The sequence below is a fragment of the Zootoca vivipara genome, chromosome 9, assembly GCF_965207765.1.
Source record: "Zootoca vivipara chromosome 9, rZooViv2.hap1.1, whole genome shotgun sequence".
Lineage (NCBI taxonomy): Eukaryota > Metazoa > Chordata > Lepidosauria > Squamata > Lacertidae > Zootoca > Zootoca vivipara.
The window spans coordinates 38,790,797-38,808,664 of NC_142592.1; the positions used below are offsets into that span (position 1 = coordinate 38,790,797).

General features: G+C 41.3%; 1 protein-coding gene across 4 annotated transcripts in view; it reads left to right on the forward strand.

Moving 5' to 3' along the window:
- ANO4 (anoctamin 4) overlaps positions 1 to 17,868 on the forward strand; it is a 125,469-nt gene that overhangs the window by 63,397 nt on the left and 44,204 nt on the right. For 3 of the 4 annotated variants that reach the window (XM_088651973.1, XM_088651974.1, XM_088651976.1), the window contains 5 exons: positions 1,021 to 1,121; positions 1,305 to 1,409; positions 4,420 to 4,464; positions 11,830 to 11,961; positions 17,192 to 17,298. In XM_088651973.1, coding sequence (XP_088508099.1) covers positions 1,021 to 1,121; positions 1,305 to 1,409; positions 4,420 to 4,464; positions 11,830 to 11,961; positions 17,192 to 17,298 — 490 coding nt within the window. The remainder of the gene's footprint in view (positions 1 to 1,020; positions 1,122 to 1,304; positions 1,410 to 4,419; positions 4,465 to 11,829; positions 11,962 to 17,191; positions 17,299 to 17,868) is intronic. The other variant, XM_088651975.1, reaches the window with a different exon arrangement.

Genomic DNA, 17,868 nt, shown 5'->3' on the forward strand with positions numbered 1-17,868 from the left:
TCGAATTCTGCACCAGCTGAAGTTTCCAAACCATCTTCAGAGCCAGCCCTATGTATAACACATTGCAGTCATCTAACTTAGAGTTTACCAAAGCATAGATAACAGAAGATTGAGCAGCTCTTGTTGTTTATTGTCTTCTGTGATACAGTCACTTTTATAAACTCGTTCAGTGTCATGCAGACATAGAATTTCTCATATTAAGAAAGGCTTCCATTTAGATGCGCAGGAAAATAAAAAGGTGATTTCCCTATTAGCAAAGGGAGCAATAGCCCCCCCCCCCATTTTCAAAGTACCTGTCATTATAAACATTCAAACAACTTCAACAGCAACTGAATATATGAGACTGCAGAACACATAAATCTGTGGTATTTTCTCTGACTGGTGGCAGCATCTGAGATCCTTGCCAGGAACTGAACCTCAGGTCTTACGTACAGATTTTGTGTGCTCTTCCAGTGCACAGCGTCCACTACCAATTCTCTCGGCAATAGCAAATAGCATGGCTAAGAATCGTGAGAACATTTCATTGAGCACAGCTTCCCTGTCCCACCCATTTTATTACAGCCCTCATATGAACACATATTGCCACTGTGCCACTTTCAAGTATTATGCACAGTAATTGCAAGAAATGCATTTTTTCCACGACATTTTTGTTTTACTCTTTTATCAGGCTTTTTCCATACTCCCAATTCATGTCAAGCAGTCCTCATTTGTTGGCCTTATTGTGAGTGATGTCCTGAAATATTGTGTGGTGTACTTTCTTGTATGAATAACATCATACATTCCTGTCATGTCTAATCAGCAGTAAGTCCTCTTGAATTTAGTGGGGTGGGGCTTATGATCAGGTAAGTGAGGTGATTGCAGCCTATGTCCTTATCTCTACCTGAATGTATTTTAATTTAGGAACACTCGAAGTGTGTGTGTGTGTGCGTGTGCGTGTGTGCGTGCGTGCCCCTCTGCGTGCGTGAGTGATCTTTATTATTTCTGTGACCAAGTCTTCATTTAACCCATTTTCTGTTGCAGTCATCTTTATCAAACAGTGATATCATCTTTGTGAAGCTCCATGCCCCTTGGGAAGTACTGGGAAAATATGCAGAACTTATGAATGTAAGAATGCCTTTCAGGTAGGTCTAGTTATATCTTTGGGCTTGCCATTCCGTTTTTTAAAGCTAATGTAAACAGTGAAAGTGAAATGCATATGATTGTTATTTTCTTCTTAATGGGCTACAATTTTGATTCAGTTTCAATTTTAAATTTAGGTGGTATATAGCAGTGCCACTATTTTCATGGGGGTGTTCTGTCCTTAGGCCCTTTAACCCCTTCAATGCTGGAGCCCCCTGCCTACTCGTGCCCTGCTGTTTTTTAAATGGAAAAACAATCTTTGAAAACAATGGAAAGTCGAGACGATCCAGGTACGTACGGCAGCACAGAAAAGTGCATGCCTGTTGAACGTATCTGGCATATCCAACACCAGTAGCCTGCCAGTATGTATGCTGCCTTGCTAGAGGGGGGGAAATCACTTTAATACTTAAGCATCTACTACAAAGAAAAAGTTTTAAAATGAAGAAGATAAATACATTTCATGACTTTTACAAAAAAAAAACCAACAACCACAGAGCTAAAATATTGTATAATACTAATGGCCAAATTAACTTCAAAATGTCATTTAAGAAAATTTTGGTACATTTGGCTATATATGAACTTTAAATATATATAAACATGCATTTTAATGTATTTTTAAATCTTACACCTGCTTTATATTAGATTGCTTAGAGAAAAAAACTTAAAATAATGTTTGTTTGGCGTATACTAATTAACATATTCAAACAGCCTAACTCTTCTTTAACCGAAGTAAAATAAAAAAATTCCTTCAGTAGCACCTTAAAGACCAACTAAGACTTAGTTGGTCTTTAAGGTGCTACTGAAGGAATTTTTTTATTTTCTTCTTTAACCTATATAGATTTACATTAGTGTAAGTCTGTAGAATGAAATGTTGGTGTCCTTAATTTGCAGAGTGTATACACTGAAAGAAAAATGCGAGTTCAGAATTTGCTGAGCAATCACAATCTGTGACCAGCTTTCTCAGATTCTAGGCAACTCTTGATGTCTCCTTCAAGAGCTGTTATGAAAGTCTGCTCTTTTAGCTATTAACTTCCTCGCCAGAGCTTAACAAGTTGGAGAGATCAAAGCTATTTCAGTGTGGATTCACTTTTCAAGATAAGGCACACTCTTCTGAAGTCTTCTTAATCCATATTTTAAATCTCAAAATGAAAACTAAAATTTCTCAAACTGTACTATGATTATACTGTAAACACAATGCGGCTTGTCCAGGTGAGTGCAGTTTGCCACTTTCCAGGCTGTGCAAAGAAAATTGAAAATTTTGAGCCCCTCCTGTGACATCACAAAGGCTCCTCATATGGATGAGTTGTGGCCATGAGCTCTGTCCTGCCACACTGCATCTTTTCTCTTGCAAGGGGTTCGCCAAACAAAAATGCCCAGGTGCTTTCTGTTTGCTTTGAGGGTCTTATTCTGGTCACGGGTTTCATTATTGAAAGCGTGGTGTGCACTCAATTTTGGGTAACATCTCATGGCACCCATAGCCAGGGCTCTTTAAGCAGCCATTATCAACTTTCTCTGCCAATATATTTTCTTTATTACTGGTGCTGCTGCATTTTGTAAATTAAATACATTAATGCATATTAAGCAAATAAGAATCACCTTGCTGGATTTAACCAAAGTCTATCGGATCCAGCATTCTGTTTCCAACAATGACCAGCCAGATAATTCTGGGCGAGATATCAAAAGGATACAAAAGTAATGGCTATACCCTACTGCTCCCTCACCCCACCAACTCTGCTACTTGAAAGTATACCAGTTCTGAACATGGAGGTTCTGATTAGTTACCATGGGGTAATGAGTTTGCCCAATCTTCTTAAAAAGATAAAAGTCACCTTGTATAGATGACCAAATGTGGGGTTAACAATTGCATGGAGTGGATATATGGGAGTGTTCTCATTTATCTTCCTCCCAGCTTCTGCACATTGCTAGGCTCTTCTGCATAGAGCCTATGAAACTACATTCCATGTGGAAGGGCTGGTGGTCATATGGAGTTTCGGCAGGACCAATGGTTATGATCCCAGCTCTCACCCCCAGAATTGATTATCTCTGCATTTGGATACCATGCATATTATGGTAGGGAATTACATATTTTATGAGTAAGTGCTTCCTTTCATTGACAAAAGACCAGAACTATCAAAAAGCAAAAGCACTTCACTCCCTACACCAGTGAGGGGAAACCTGTGCCTCCCCCCCCCCCAATGCTGTTGGATTGCAACTCCCAACATCTTTGCTTCGTGTACTATCTGTGCAATATTGTTAAAGCAGGATGGGTATCAGGAAAGAGCCATTTTCAGATCAAATGTGCATTCTAGCCAACATAGCTTCACATTCACACAAGATAAAAGAAATGCAAAAACTAACTTATATTTCATTTGACTAATCCCAGGGTGGGCAGACAGTAGAACTGGATCTACTGGTATGGCCAGGGTAGATCACCAGCAAGAATTTCTGACTCCCAAGAGCAGCAAAAAAAAAATACAGCTCTAAATTATAACTGCTGAAATGAAGATAGTTCAGAGTAACCAGGAATTGATTTTTTGTGTAGAAGGACCATGAGCTCTGTTTACTTCTGGTACTGAAGACTAATTCCTGGGTTCATATTTATCAAATCTAAGTATATGCCCTTTAAACCATGCTCCACTTGGTGTATCTTGGAGGTTCTGGTAAAAATTGAAGTAGATCCCACAAGCCTGAAGTCTGCCCACTCTTTTATCTAAGGGGAAAGCACTTACTAAACACACAACTAATGCTTCTGTACCACATGCATGTCACCTCTTAGAGGAAAACTGCATCACTGTCACTAACACTAGCAAGACCTAGAGATGTGCTGCATGTAAAGTTATGGCAATTTCCCAGTGCCAGGTTTTGCCTAGCCTGAGTATTAAGTTCTGTATGTTCCCCAGTTTGAAGCACATGCGGTTTATCAAATGCTGTCTTTAACCATTCAGTTATTGATGTTGAAATCACTGTGTTAAATTTATTTATATTTGCATTTGCCTCCCAAAAAGCTGCCATCAGTTTCCAGGATCCTTTTGAGAGGGAAAAAAGGCCCCTTTCTTCATGCATGAACATAAACGGAAGAAAGAAGAGTAAGGGGAACAAAAACATGTTTCCTCAAGTTCCATCATACCTGACACTTTTGTGGGTTTCTGTGATGGTTCTGTCTGTTAATCTCTCTCTTTAGTTTCTTCCTCCACCTCTTACAGGCTTCTATCTTCAATCTCCTTTCCTTCCTTGCTAGTTCATACTGTAACTGACGATGGGTTTTCTTCTCGACTGGCTTCATTTTTGCTGTTCTTCCAGGAGAAAAATCTATTACCTGCATCGCCGGTACAAGTTCCTGAACAGGTTAGTGATGTTTTTCCTTCATCAGAAGATGGCCATGGTTGATGTAAAACTTCAACCACAGGAGGGGAGGGGGAATCAAAATTATCCACTGTTGTTTCTGCATTTTCTCCATTTTTTTGTGGATAGTTGAATTGTTGTTGGCTTCAAGGCATTACTGTCATCTCGTGGTTTGTTCTAACATGTATGTTCCACTTGAAAAGGCTCTTAGGACCAAAGACACCATTTGTGCAATTGGAAAATTGAATTGAACAGATGTTTTGTTAGAGTAAAAAGCATGGGGATCCAATCCAGTCATACACAATATACATTTAAATCACATCCCCCCCCCTCAAAGAGTTTACCCCTCATATAGTTATAATTCTGAGCACCCTTAACAAACTATAGCTCTCAGGATTCTTTGGGGAAAATAATGTGCTTTAAATGTACGGTGTGTAGACAGCCCAGAACTTAAGAGTGTAGGGCACTTTAAGCCCCAATGTGGTTGGAGGCCCCACAGCTTTTTGCCTTGTGAGAAAAGATCCCCTTGTTACCTCTGCAAATGGATCTTGCATCTGGCAGTTCCCACCACAGTTAGAGGATGAAAGGACTAGCAGATAAAAGCAGGGTGAATCATTGAAACCAAACAAAAGCAGGCAGAATAAATATAGAAAATGTAAGTAAGTGCAAGATAAAGCTCACAATGAAGGCTTCGTGAGCAGTCTGTTAACCATAAGCACACAAATCTTCCACAGTGATACGGTATGCATTAGGGAAGTAAATAATTATAGTTTTGTTCTCCATATTAATGAATCGGTAATCATCAGAACTTACTTCTTATATGTATCATAGCTTGAACTTAATGGGTCTATTTTATAAATATATTTATTAATCTTGTATGTATTGGGTTCCAGATTTCGAACTAACATTCCAGGGGGAAGTTTGAGAAATAGTTAGCTTATAGAACAATTCAAAGGGCTTTTAACACTGTGTGAAGTAACATGGGCTTTTAACACTGTGTGTTTTAACATAATAAAAGTGTCATGAGTCACCTGGAAGTGTCTTCGAGGGGGGGAGTCAGACCTGGAGGAAGAGTGGGAGGAACCGGGAGTGTCCCAGTGGAGTGGGGGTAATAGATTCCAAATCCCAAAAGATGTCCCTTCCCTGGGAGGGTCCTAACAGGTTAGGGCAGGGGTCAGCAACCTTTTTCAGCAATGGGCCGGTCCACCATCCCTCAGACCATGTGGTGGGCCGGACTATTTTTTTTTGGGGGGGTGAACAAATTCCTATGTCCCACAAATAACCCAGAGATGCATTTTAAATAAAAGCACACATTCTACTCATGTAAAAACACCAGACAGGCCCCACAAATAACCCAGACATGGGCGTACCCAGCGAGGGGCAGGGAGGGCAGCTGCCCCCCCAGAAGCAAAAAATAAAAATAAATACTGTATTTTACAGACCATAACCACACTTTTCCCCTCCAAAAATTGAAGGGGGAAAGTCGCTGCGGATTATGGAAATTGGGCTGTTTCCGCCCTCTCCACGGCTGCAGCCAGCGACAGGAACGTGGGGGGGGGGGGGAAGAAGCAGCCTCAGCTGGGGTGGGGGCGGACGGGAGCTCCATCCTTCCTTCCATTCTTCCTTCCCCCCTCTTTCTTTCTTCCTTTTTCTCTCTCCCTTCCTCCCTCCCTTCTCTCTCTCTCTCACACCCCTTCTTTCTTTCCTTCCTTCTTCCTTCCTTCCTTCCTTCTTTCTCTTCCCTCCCTCCCTCCCTCCATCCTTCCTTCCCTCTCTCTTCCCCTCCCCCCCAGTTTTGATCCTGGATATTACCTTCCTCCTCTCATAGCTAAGTATTGGCTTGGTAGCTGTTGTGAGAGTAGCTCAGTGTATGTGGGTGTGTGGATGTTAATTTTTATTATCGCTCTGCAGTCTTTGCCCTATCTCCACAGAGTATTGTGTGCTGGCTGCTTGCTTTCATTGGAGAACGGAGCACATGGCCGGTCGCTGTCTCCTCCACTGCCTCTTTTGTTTACTTGAGTCTGGGGGATTCCCTGCCTGCGGGAATTCCTTGCCAGCAGTTGCCCTGTCCTCTGGGTCATTGCTGGGGGGGGGAGTATTGGAGCTATTAAGGGGAACGCTAGTATTTCAGCCTCCTTTATTTTTTGATTCCTACAACTTTTAAGCAACTGTGCACATATTCAGAACTGGCAATTCATTGGGAGAAGGTCTCCCCACATTGTTAATTTTAAAGTTGCTATTGGAATTTAAGTTGATTTTGGTTTTTTCCTAACCATGAAACATCTTTTTATCTCACCTTTAACTATACTTTTTACCATTTAAAAAATTTCTTCCCACACTTTTTGTTACCATTGCAGTATTATTATTACTTTTACTTTTTAACTTCATTAAAAGAAAAAAACCCTTTCCCCCTCTCCCCAATATTAACACTTCTACATCACTATTATCACCCCATCTCCCACCTTTAATACATACTCCCCCCTTCATTTTATACATCAAATCCCCCCTTTACTCATCTCCTCCTTATGATCCTCACCTACCCCACTTCTCACCCCCCCCACTCCCACTTTTGTCACTGTTGTTTGACTGCTGGTTGGCCTGCCTTAAATTGAAACCTGCTTGTCTCACTGTTTTTGAGAGGGGAGCCTTTCCTCCCTCCCCCCTTTCTTAAAATAATAATAATAATTAAAATACTGTGGTAGAAGGCTGGGTGGAACAAAGCCGGGAAGCTGTTAAAAATCTGGGAGACTGAAGCAGGAGACCGTGGTGGGCGCAAAAAAACAATGCAAGGGGAAGAGGGGGTCAACCCCAATGCATTTTAAACCTCCTCTCAAAGAGTGGGAGTGAGGGGAGAGGTGGGCTGAAGAGGGCCACGAGGAGGCACAGGCCCAACCCGTTGGAGGAAGGCCTGAGCCCAGAGTCCCACTGGGAAAGACCTCTGGTTTTGCCTTATTTTTTCCCTTTTTAAATATTTTTTAAAAAATAATAAGTTAAATAATTAGTTTTTGGTTTATTAAATACAGTTATATATTACAATTATACATTTTTGTTATTGAAACTATAAATATCGTGAAATTATGGTGTTTTTCTCGAAGTGACACACCACCCGAGTTATGCTCAGTTTTTTGGCGAATTTTGACACACCAAGCTCAAAAGGTTGCCCATCACTGATCTATATTATATTCCCCCTGGTGCTTCATTTTAATTTAATTTTGACATCTAAGCAAAGATCTACATCCCCACCCCCCTTCTTCCTATCTTGCTTTTCTGCTGTGTTGGTGGTTGTGTTTTAATTTTTGTTTCCCCTCCCGTTTTTCCTTGTATATAATAACATTTTGGTTTCATTCTCCTTTTCTGTTCTGAAATGTCACAACCTGAACGACCATGGCTTGCCTCCCCCCCCCCTAGTTTTGATCCTGGGTACACCCCTGAACCCAAAGATTCATTTTAAATAAAAGCACACATTCTACTCATATAAAAACACGCTGATTCTTGGACTGTCTGAGAAGGCGATTGGGCTGCATCTGGCCCCCGGGCCTTAGGTTGCCTACACCTGGGTGAGGGTGTGGAGATCTGCCCCCAATAGAGGCTTAGGCAAACTTTCAGAAGTGCCTCCCATTACCTCTTTTCCAGACACGTCCCCCACAGCTGCCTTCCCCTGTTACACCTGGGAGTAAACCTGATGTTGAACTGGTATTCACCCCACCTCTGTCTCCAACCTCACCTATTTAGCCCACAAGGATTGCCCATTTGCTTGCCATGCTAAGTGCTGTGCCTACCCCATTCTTTAAAAGGAATGTGCAGGGGGCATATCACTTTTTAGTTCAGTGTTTTAGCTTGTGCTTAGCTAATGTAACTTCTCATGTAACCATAGATCCTTGCAACCTGTGGCTGCCTTACGTACTGTTCTAACCTGAAAATAAAAGACTTTGACCTGTTTATATAGTATTCATTCTGATTTGTTTGTAGGGAGGTTAGGCAAAATTGGCTGTTTTAATCAGTACCCGTTTTTATTTGTTTGCAGGGAAGTTAGATAACATTGCCTCAAAGGAAGTGTTATCTCACATTTCCTAGTGCAGTTTCCTGTTATTTTCCTTACTGCAAAAAACCCAATCTTTTGAGTAAGCAGGTTTGCACAAGACCTTCAAATCAAGTACAATTGTGCAAGCTGAATTGGCCAGTATGTGATTGAATTCCACCCCAAAATAGCAACAGTCTGAGGGGAAAAAAGATGACTATTGATGAAGTGAAAAGGCAATAGGTGGTCAGGCCTTCAAGGCAGCAACTCAGAGCGGCAGTGAACAAGGCCAGACATAGACCTCTCTATTTCTGATAACTAGTTTAAGCAGGATTAGATATGCTACATAGGAACAACCAATCAAGGCAAGGTAATAGATACTAAAGCTTGAACAGTTACTAACGCAGGGGCTAGCTTGCAATATAACAACACAATGCCCAAACTAAATAAGAAATCCACTGGGCATGCCAAAAGCTATGGATGCCCCTAGTTCTTTGAATCCCAGCCATTGCATTCCTGTTCTACAATTAATAATGGAAATAGCTAGTTGGGCTTGGTTGTCACATTACTTGAAGCCTATAAACGGCTCACAGTTTGATCATAGTTCCTGACCTAGTTTAGATCATGCATGTGTAAGCTTCTTTGGAGCCTCATTCATCCTACTACATTATTCACCCTTTGATTACACGGATATCATAAAGCAAAACTATATTTCGTTTATTTGCTCCAGGTAAAGTAGGGTTGCCATTTTCAAAAAGTGAAAATTATATAATATATATATATAGGAAATTTGCCAAAATCAACACTGCCAACATGGGTTGTCTTTTGTAGTATGCCTAGTGCTAACTTTGTCATGCAGCAGAACTTGCTTCAGCCAGCCCCATGCTAAATGAAGGCACCTATAGTGTTTGAATGAAATATATAATAACCTCAGGTCAGACTCCTTGCCTAGCACTGCTTACTCTGATGGGCATTAGCTGCCCAGGATCTGAGTTAGAGGGGTTTTGGCTCATGTAGGCAAATTGGTTTGTATGTACATGTGGGAGTGCACAATTCTCCCTTTGTACCTACTTCTCCTTAAAGTATTCAGTGAATGTTTTAGCTGAATATGCTTCAGCACATGATAGGCTACAACGCCTGCAATCCCTGTTCACTGGCCATGTCTGCTGGGGTTGATGGAAGTTGCAGGCCACGTTGACTAGGCCTGTCATAAGGTGTAGGACAGGCATAGGCAAACTCAGCCCTCCAGATGTTTTGGGACTACAACTCCCATCATCCCTGACCATTGCTCCTGTTAGCTAGGGATGATGGGAGTTGTAGTCCCAAAACATCTGGAGGACCGAGTGTGCCTATGCCTGGTGTAGGAGCTCTCAGTCCAGGGTGACATTACCAAGCTGAATGTTTTCCCACTCCTACTCTACATGAAAAGTGACATCAGCAAGGAATTGTCATTACAGAGCTGAGGTACTGAGGTGGGGGTGGGGATTCTACACAAGGATGCCTTTTTCAGCGACACCTCCATATCATGTAGTGAATATTCATTTTCTTACTTATGTGTTCAGTTTCTTACCAGATTCACCTTCAACAAGAGGGGGTGCCTTATGTGGTTTCAGACCATGCCCTTATTAGAGCAATTTTACCAGGAAGTTTAGATGGCATTTTTAGCATCTTCTTCCCAGAACAATACCGGTAGGAGATGCATATAGCAAAGAACTTACCAGTGAATTGGTGTTCTATGAATTATATGGGAGCAGTGGTGCTTTTTGCCCTATTATATCACAGCTATCCTTCCTGGCAGCAACACCATTTCCTGTAGAGGTCTTATTGACACTAGGAACAGTGTCCCACAAAAGAACCAATATCAACAGGGCATACTGGGTTATGTTGACTATATGGCTCAATGAGTTTGTGCAGTCTCAGTTCTGGCCAAACTAGACATTGCTCAGGAGATTAGTGGTGGTTGGGATGGGAGATGCATGACGTACCTTCCTCTTTTTCCCGTGCCCCATATCTATTGCCCTATAAAAGGAGGGGGAAGCCATTACCTTGATGCAAACAAAATATCAAACTAGAAAACACCTATGGCTGCTTGTCATTTAAAATAGATACATCAGGAAACTATTTGCATACTTGCTATTTGCATATTGCCTTAAACACAAGCTGCAGACACAGGTGGCCTTGTGCCAGATTCGCAATCCTTAAAGAAATCTCCATGTGGATACAATGCCTGTTTGTTTCTTTTGCCATTATGTTGTCAGTCTTTGACTTCTGTTTGTTTCCACCTGTTGGAAAGGAGATTATTAAATCTAAGAACCGGCAGTGCTTCCAGCTCTTGTGGTGTGTGATTTGTCTTCAGAGAGTCCATAAATTCTGCAGCGTATATCAGGACAGTGTTGCTGAAACAAATTGACAGAGCAGCTTTTTAAAGGAGCACCCTCTGTGAGACATGAGTGGGTGGCAAATGGAAGCAAAACGATTAATTTCTCTAAAGTTCTGCTGCCAGAGCTTTCTACTGTAGTTTCTGAAATCCTCATGCTTAAGCATCCTTAGTATAGTTTTTGCAATTAAGGTGTAAATTTAGATTAAACCAGCTAAAAATGAAATTGGCAAGAGCCTATTTGGCCTTCATTGATACTTGCAGCATTGTAGCAAGTGCTTCTGTCAGGAAGGACATTAGAGACAGGAGCAGCAGCAAATACTGTTCTGTTGGCATCCTGCTTGTTCATAATATGTCCCCTGAGTAGTATTTTGCGTGAAAGCAGACCTTCCTTCCTGGGCTAATAAAGGTTTCGGCTTTTGAGAAAGTTGTGTTCCTTGGAGAAAACAATTCTCATGGTCCAAGTTCTCTATTTCAATTCCCAGGAGTCAGTTACCACTTCCTTGCCACAATCTCCAATCTCTCTCTGATTCGAATTCTAGGGTGGTAAAGAGATGCAAATAAGCGCTTTACGGCCCTGAGAGGTGGGTCCACGGAATCCTCTTTTGCTGTCTGTAGTGAATCAAACAGGACTAAGCTAGTCTGATAGTGAGCACTCTGATTTTGTAGATCACACACAATTAAAACTAATTGGTTCTACTGTACTTTGTACAATTCTGTTCTAGAAACTGTTTTAAAGCATTTTCACTTTTCTTTTCAAACAAAAGTATTCCCAGAACACCATACAGATCAATTAAAAAACATGACACAACAAGCACTTTATACAAGTACTTTCTGAAAAATCCTTGTATGTAGCTTCCCCATAAATTTGTGTTGTCCATACGAGTATGATTGTATGTATAAAGAAAATACCCACCTCGGTTTTAACGTTTAGCTTTATGTTTCCTTTTGTCTTGCCTTTCACATGCTACAGAATCGAGAAACAATTAAGCAGGTTTCGAGGATGGTTACCTAGAAAGCCAATGAGGTTGGACAAGGAAAGGCTGCCAGACCTGGAGGAGAATGACTGCTACACTGCCCCATTCAGTCAGCAAAGGATCCATCAGTGAGTGTTGTAAGGAAGACAAATTTTGAGATGAACTAATACTGTATACAGTTTATCTTGGGGATAGCAGCATATTAGTAAGGATGGACCCCTACTGAACTGCTTGAAATTTTGCTCAAATGCTGCAGTTGCGGCCCTTTGCATCATTTCCTCTAGTTGACTGGGTGAGGCACAGCCCTGTGGTAGGGGCCTCTGATGGACCCATTTGAACTTGGGTTGAGGCAGGCAGTTCACCACTCGGCCCAGCCGTGGGAATTCGGCTGGCTGCATGTGTGCTCTGCTGCCAGGTAGAACGGCCGAACATGAGGGGCCACAACCACTGCCCACCCCCAGAATGGGGTAAGTGGCCATTGCAGCCGTTTCATCATTTCCTGAAGACTTCATCTACTAGTTGACAAATTAAAAAGGGTATGTGAATGCACCATAGCTATATTGTTTCTGCTTGAAATAGTTTATTATTTTTGTTTAATTCATTTCATTTTGTCTTGCTTTTCTGCATGAAATGTGCTCATAACTTTGTAGAAACAGAACAACAATTCCAATTCAATTATAAAAAAAAAATGGCATAAAAATAATTAAAACAGCAGCAGACTTGAGGATGCTTTTAAAGTTCGGATAAGAATAATTTTATTATTTACACCCCACCCATCTGGGTTTGCATCACAGTTAAAATCTGTATTTTGTACTGCATTCCTAAACCAACTATTTAAGACACAAACTTAATGTAACTCTTAGCCTTGCCCAAAAAGTATTTAAAAATCAATCTATCTTCATGTTGTATATGCACAAAGTCTGCTTACATGAACAGATAATGCTTATATGAAATTCTTTTGATATGGATGGAATTTTCTAAAAATCTTGATGTTGAGCTTTTCTGCATGGATTCCCCCCCCCCTAAATTCCCATCTCATTGCTTAATCTGATTGAGAATTTTCCCCAATACAATCCTTCCATATTATGTTAATAATAAAATAATAATAATAATAATAATAATAATAATACAGCTGAAAATATTAGGAAGAACTTTCTGACTGTAAGAGCTGTTTGACAGTAGAATGGACTCCCTTGGGAGCTGATGGACTCTCCTTCCTTGGAGGATTTTAAGCAGAGGTTAGATGGCCACCTATCATGCATGATTTAATTGAGATTCCTGCATCCCAAGGAGTTGGAGTAGATGACCCTTGGGGTCCCTTCCAACTCTACAATTCTATGAGTCTATATATAGTCATGAAGGGACAAAAAACAACTCTAACACTAGACTGAGTTTTAAATTACTTTATCCCTGGAGGTTTTAGGAGTGCATGTGACTTTCAGAATGCTAATAATTAATAACAGACAAAAAAGGTGGTATGTTTTGTTTCCTAGTAGAATTTGTGGTACATTTATTGCATATGACATTAGATCCTTCAATGGGAATTATAAGGGACAATATTTCCTTACAAATAGGTGGTCAGTGGCATAAGACTGGGATCTGTGTATTTTTAAATTGCTTGTCTCAAGGCTCACCTCTTCAGGCAAAACAAGACATAATGCCTCCCGCACAACAGTGTGAGTGATTTTTAAAAGTAAGTTGCAGGCACCTTTGCTTTGATTCAGATTGGGTCTCATGTGCCTGCTATTTGTATTGCAGGAGTGGGGGAGCTCCAGATTTACCTTTTAAAAACCACTTATGCAATTGTTAGTTGTGTGAATGGCCTGTCATCATGACCCTTAATGCCCTTGCAATAAAGGCCAAAATCTACTCTTGTCCATCTGGAGACCTTCCTGTAAATCAAAGAGTTGTTGTGGGGACTTTTATGAAAGGGTAACATTACATTTGTCCTCAAGCTAAAGTTTGCAACCTGGAAAGTTTACAACAGAGAATGTATCAAAAGAAATTAATTGGCTAACTGGCTTTCAGCTGCAGTCCTATTAGTTCAAGGCTATTCTTTAGATGACAGTTTGGTGCATTGCCTTTATTCTGCCTTGTTAAGCCATTGCAACAACGTTTTTAAACTTCCAAGTTACCAGTTTTACACATCTCTTAGGAAGTGCATAGTAACAAGGAAAGGTGCAATGTTACTGGTTCATTTTTAAAATTGGGCGCAATTAAAATAAATCCCCTGTCATTCAAAATACATTATCTGACTATTGGATGTTTCACTGTATCCCTTGCATAAACATTGTTTATGTTGCACCAGGCATTTGACACCCAGGAAGTGAGGTTGTACCCTAACCCCAAGATTTTTGGTAGGATTCATAATTTTCATGTTGGCTACTGTCATGTCTGAGTCGGTGATCACAAGTGTGAAAACCTATTCCAGGCATGTTTACTAAAAAAATAATCCTGCTGCATTCAATGATGTTTACTCCTAAATAAGTGTACCTGGAACGTATGTAGGGGAGGGACCATCATTCAGTGACAGATCACATAGTTTGTATGCAAAAGGTCCCAGGTTCAGTCCCTAACATCCCCACAGGTAGCAACAGATGATGGGGCAGATCTCTCTGCCAGAGTTGATGCCAGTTTGAATAGGCAATACTGGGCAAAATGGAAAGGTAGCTGGATCTGGTATAATGCATCTCATTAAATTCCATAATTGTTGGACAGGCAGAGGTCCAGTTCAGTCTACCAACTTGTGAAGTCTGCTTTACTGAAGCTTATTTACTTCTATTGAGATTGAACTCCACAGGACCGGCCCACCCATGAGGCAACGTGAGGCAGCTGCCTCAGGCAGCAGGATTCATAGTGGCAACAGAAAGCTGTGTATACATTTATCCCCCAGCCATTGTTCCTTATCTAGCTCTCACTCCTTTTTCCCGGATGTAAGGGGAAGAAAGTACAGAGAACCTCCCCCTTGCATCAGAAGTAGCTCCTCCCCAAGCAGTGATGGAAGCGAGGGCTCTGAGGAGGCCAGTCAGGAAGTGGAGAGAGAGAGCCAGGGCTCCAGCAGCATGGGAGAGCCCCGGCTACACAGGATGGAGGAAAGAGAGGGAGAGAATGGGGAAAAGGAAAGCATGGAGCATAGACCCTTTCCTCCGGTTCCGGAATTACGCAGGAGAAAGAAAGGGAGGAGATTCACTGTCCCGAGACTCCTATGTTGGAGAAGATCACGTGGGGGGGGGGGCAGTGCCGGATTCTGCATCAGAATGAGCAGACATGTTTTTACACACCTGTCTCACTGTAAATGTTGTTGTTGTTTAGTCGTTTAGTCGTGTCCGACTCTTCGTGACCCCATGGACCATAGCACGCCAGGCACTCCTGTCTTGCACTGCCTCCCGCAGTTTGGTCAAACTCATGTTCGTAGCTTCGAGAACACTGTCCAACCATCTCGTCCTCTGTCGTCCCCTTCTCCTAGTGCCCTCCATCTTTCCCAACATCAGGGTCTTTTCCAAGGATTCTTCTCTTCTCATGAGGTGGCCAAAGTATTGGAGCCTCAGCTTCACGATCTGTCCTTCCAGGGAGCACTCAGGGCTGATTTCTTTAAGAATGGATAGGTTTGACCTTCTAGCAGTCCATGGGACTCTCAAGAGTCTCCTCCAGCACCATAATTCAAAAGCATCAATTCTTCGACGATCAGCCTTCTTTATGGTCCAGCTCTCACTTCCATACATCACTACTGGGAAAACCATAGCTTTAACTATACGGACCTTTGTCGGCAAAGTGATGTCTCTGCTTTTTAAGATGCTGTCTAGGTTTGTCATTGCTTTTCTCCCAAGAAGCAGGCGTCTTTTAATTTCGTGACTGCTGTCACCATCTGCAGTGATCAAGGAGCCCAAGAAAGTAAAATCTCTCACTGCCTCCATTTCTTCCCCTTCTATTTGCCAGGAGGTGATGGAACCAGTGGCCATGATCTTGGTTTTTTTGATGTTGAGCTTCAGACCATATTTTGCGCTCTCCTCTTTCACCCTCATTAAAAGGTTCTTTAATTCCTCCTCGCTTTCTGCCATCAAGGTTGTGTCATCTGCATATCTGAGGTTGTTGATATTTCTTCCGGCAATCTTAATTCCGGCTTGGGATTCATCTAGTCCAGCCTTTCGCATGATGAATTCTGCATATAAGTTAAATAAGCAGGGAGACAATATAGAACCTTGTCGTACTCCTTTCCCAATTTTGAACCAATCAGTTGTTCCATATCCAGTTCTAACTGTAGCTTCTTGTCCCACATAGAGATTTCTCAGGAGACAGATGAGGTGATCAGGCACTCCCATTTCTTTAAGAACTTGCCATAGTTTGCTGTGGTCGACACAGTCAAACGCTTTTGCATAGTCAATGAAGCAGAAGTAGACGTTTTTCTGGAACTCTCTAGCTTTCTCCATAATCCAGCGCATGTTTGCTATTTGGTCTCTGGTTCCTCTGCCCTTTCGAAATCCAGCTTGCACTTCTGGGAGTTCTCGGTCCACATACTGCCTAAGCCTGCCTTGTAGAATTTTAAGCATAACCTTGCTAGCGTGTGAAATGAGCGCAATTGTGCGGTAGTTGGAGCATTCTTTGGCACTGCCCTTCTTTGGAATTGGGATGTAGACTGATCTTCTCCAATCCTCTGGCCATTGCTGAGTTTTCCAAACTTGCTGGCATATTGGGTGTAGCACCTTAACAGCATCATCTTTTAAAATTTTAAATAGTTCAGCTGGAATATCATCACTTCCACTGGCCTTGTTATTAGCAGTGCTTTCTAAGGCCCATTTGACTTCACTCTCCAAGATGTCTGGCTCAAGGTCAGCAACCACACTACCTGGGGTGTACGAGACCTCCATATCTTTCTGGTATAATTCCTCTGTGTATTCCTGCCACCTCTTCTTGATGTCTTCTGCTTCTGTTAGGTCCTTACCACTTTTGTCCTTGATTATGGTAATCTTTGTACGAAATGTTCCTTTCATATCTCCAATTTTCTTGAACAGTAAATAGACTGCACTAATAAAAACTGTTTAAAGACAAGCATGCGGAGCGTCGTTACTCTCGAGTAGTCACAAGAACCCCTGACACCTGGTGTGGCATTTTGTGGTTTGTCTCAGTTTCCAAAATGTATTGGGCTGGCCCTGTTACCATAAGCTCATGTTATTATTATTTTTTAAAAAATCTTTCTTATACAGTGTCCTTCAAATAACCCAACTTAGCAGAAATTTCATATTGTGGTTCAATTAATTCTTTTCTTACGTTCTACTGCTGATTTCTCAGAGATGTCAGTGACACCTCCTGGTGTTGTCATGAGCAATAACTCCCTTGCTTGTGCTTGTTTTCAAAAAATAGCTTCATCATCCACAACAAAGACACGTTCTTCAACAACGCTACAAGAAGTAGAATTGTTCATCATATTTTACAGAGAGTGAAATACGAAGAAGGAAAAAATAAAATTGGTAAGTATGGGACAGCAACAGATTTTACTGCTTATTAGCCTCGCCAAGTAAGTAGGATGGTAGCTTTAAACACCCATATGCACCCCAATGCTTTAATGGGGAGGGAAATCACAACCTCACCTCTTTGGTCAATCACTCTGAAAAGTGAGGAGAGTGCTCAGGATGGGGAAGAGATTTAATTACATTTGAAAATGAATCTATTAAATTTGTGGTTTGTGAAGCAATATGAGAACCATAACACAGCCATCCTCTGAAATTCACACTTACCCAAATTTTGCAATGCAGTTTTCCAAACTGGGTTTACAATATTGCATATATTGGGTAGAGTGTATGCATATACAGTTCACAAAAATAACAAGCAAAAATGCGTTATTTTAGGAGAAATTGCGCACTAAAATGTGTGCATTAGTCAACACTTCATACAAAAAAGTGTTTATTAAGAGAAATTTGAACTAAAATGCGGATTTTCATGAGGATTTAAAAAATAAAATAAATCCACAATCAGCTGCAGAAACGTGAACTGAATTTAAGTTTGGAAAGTGAAAGAAATTAAATTCACAGAACCTTTTT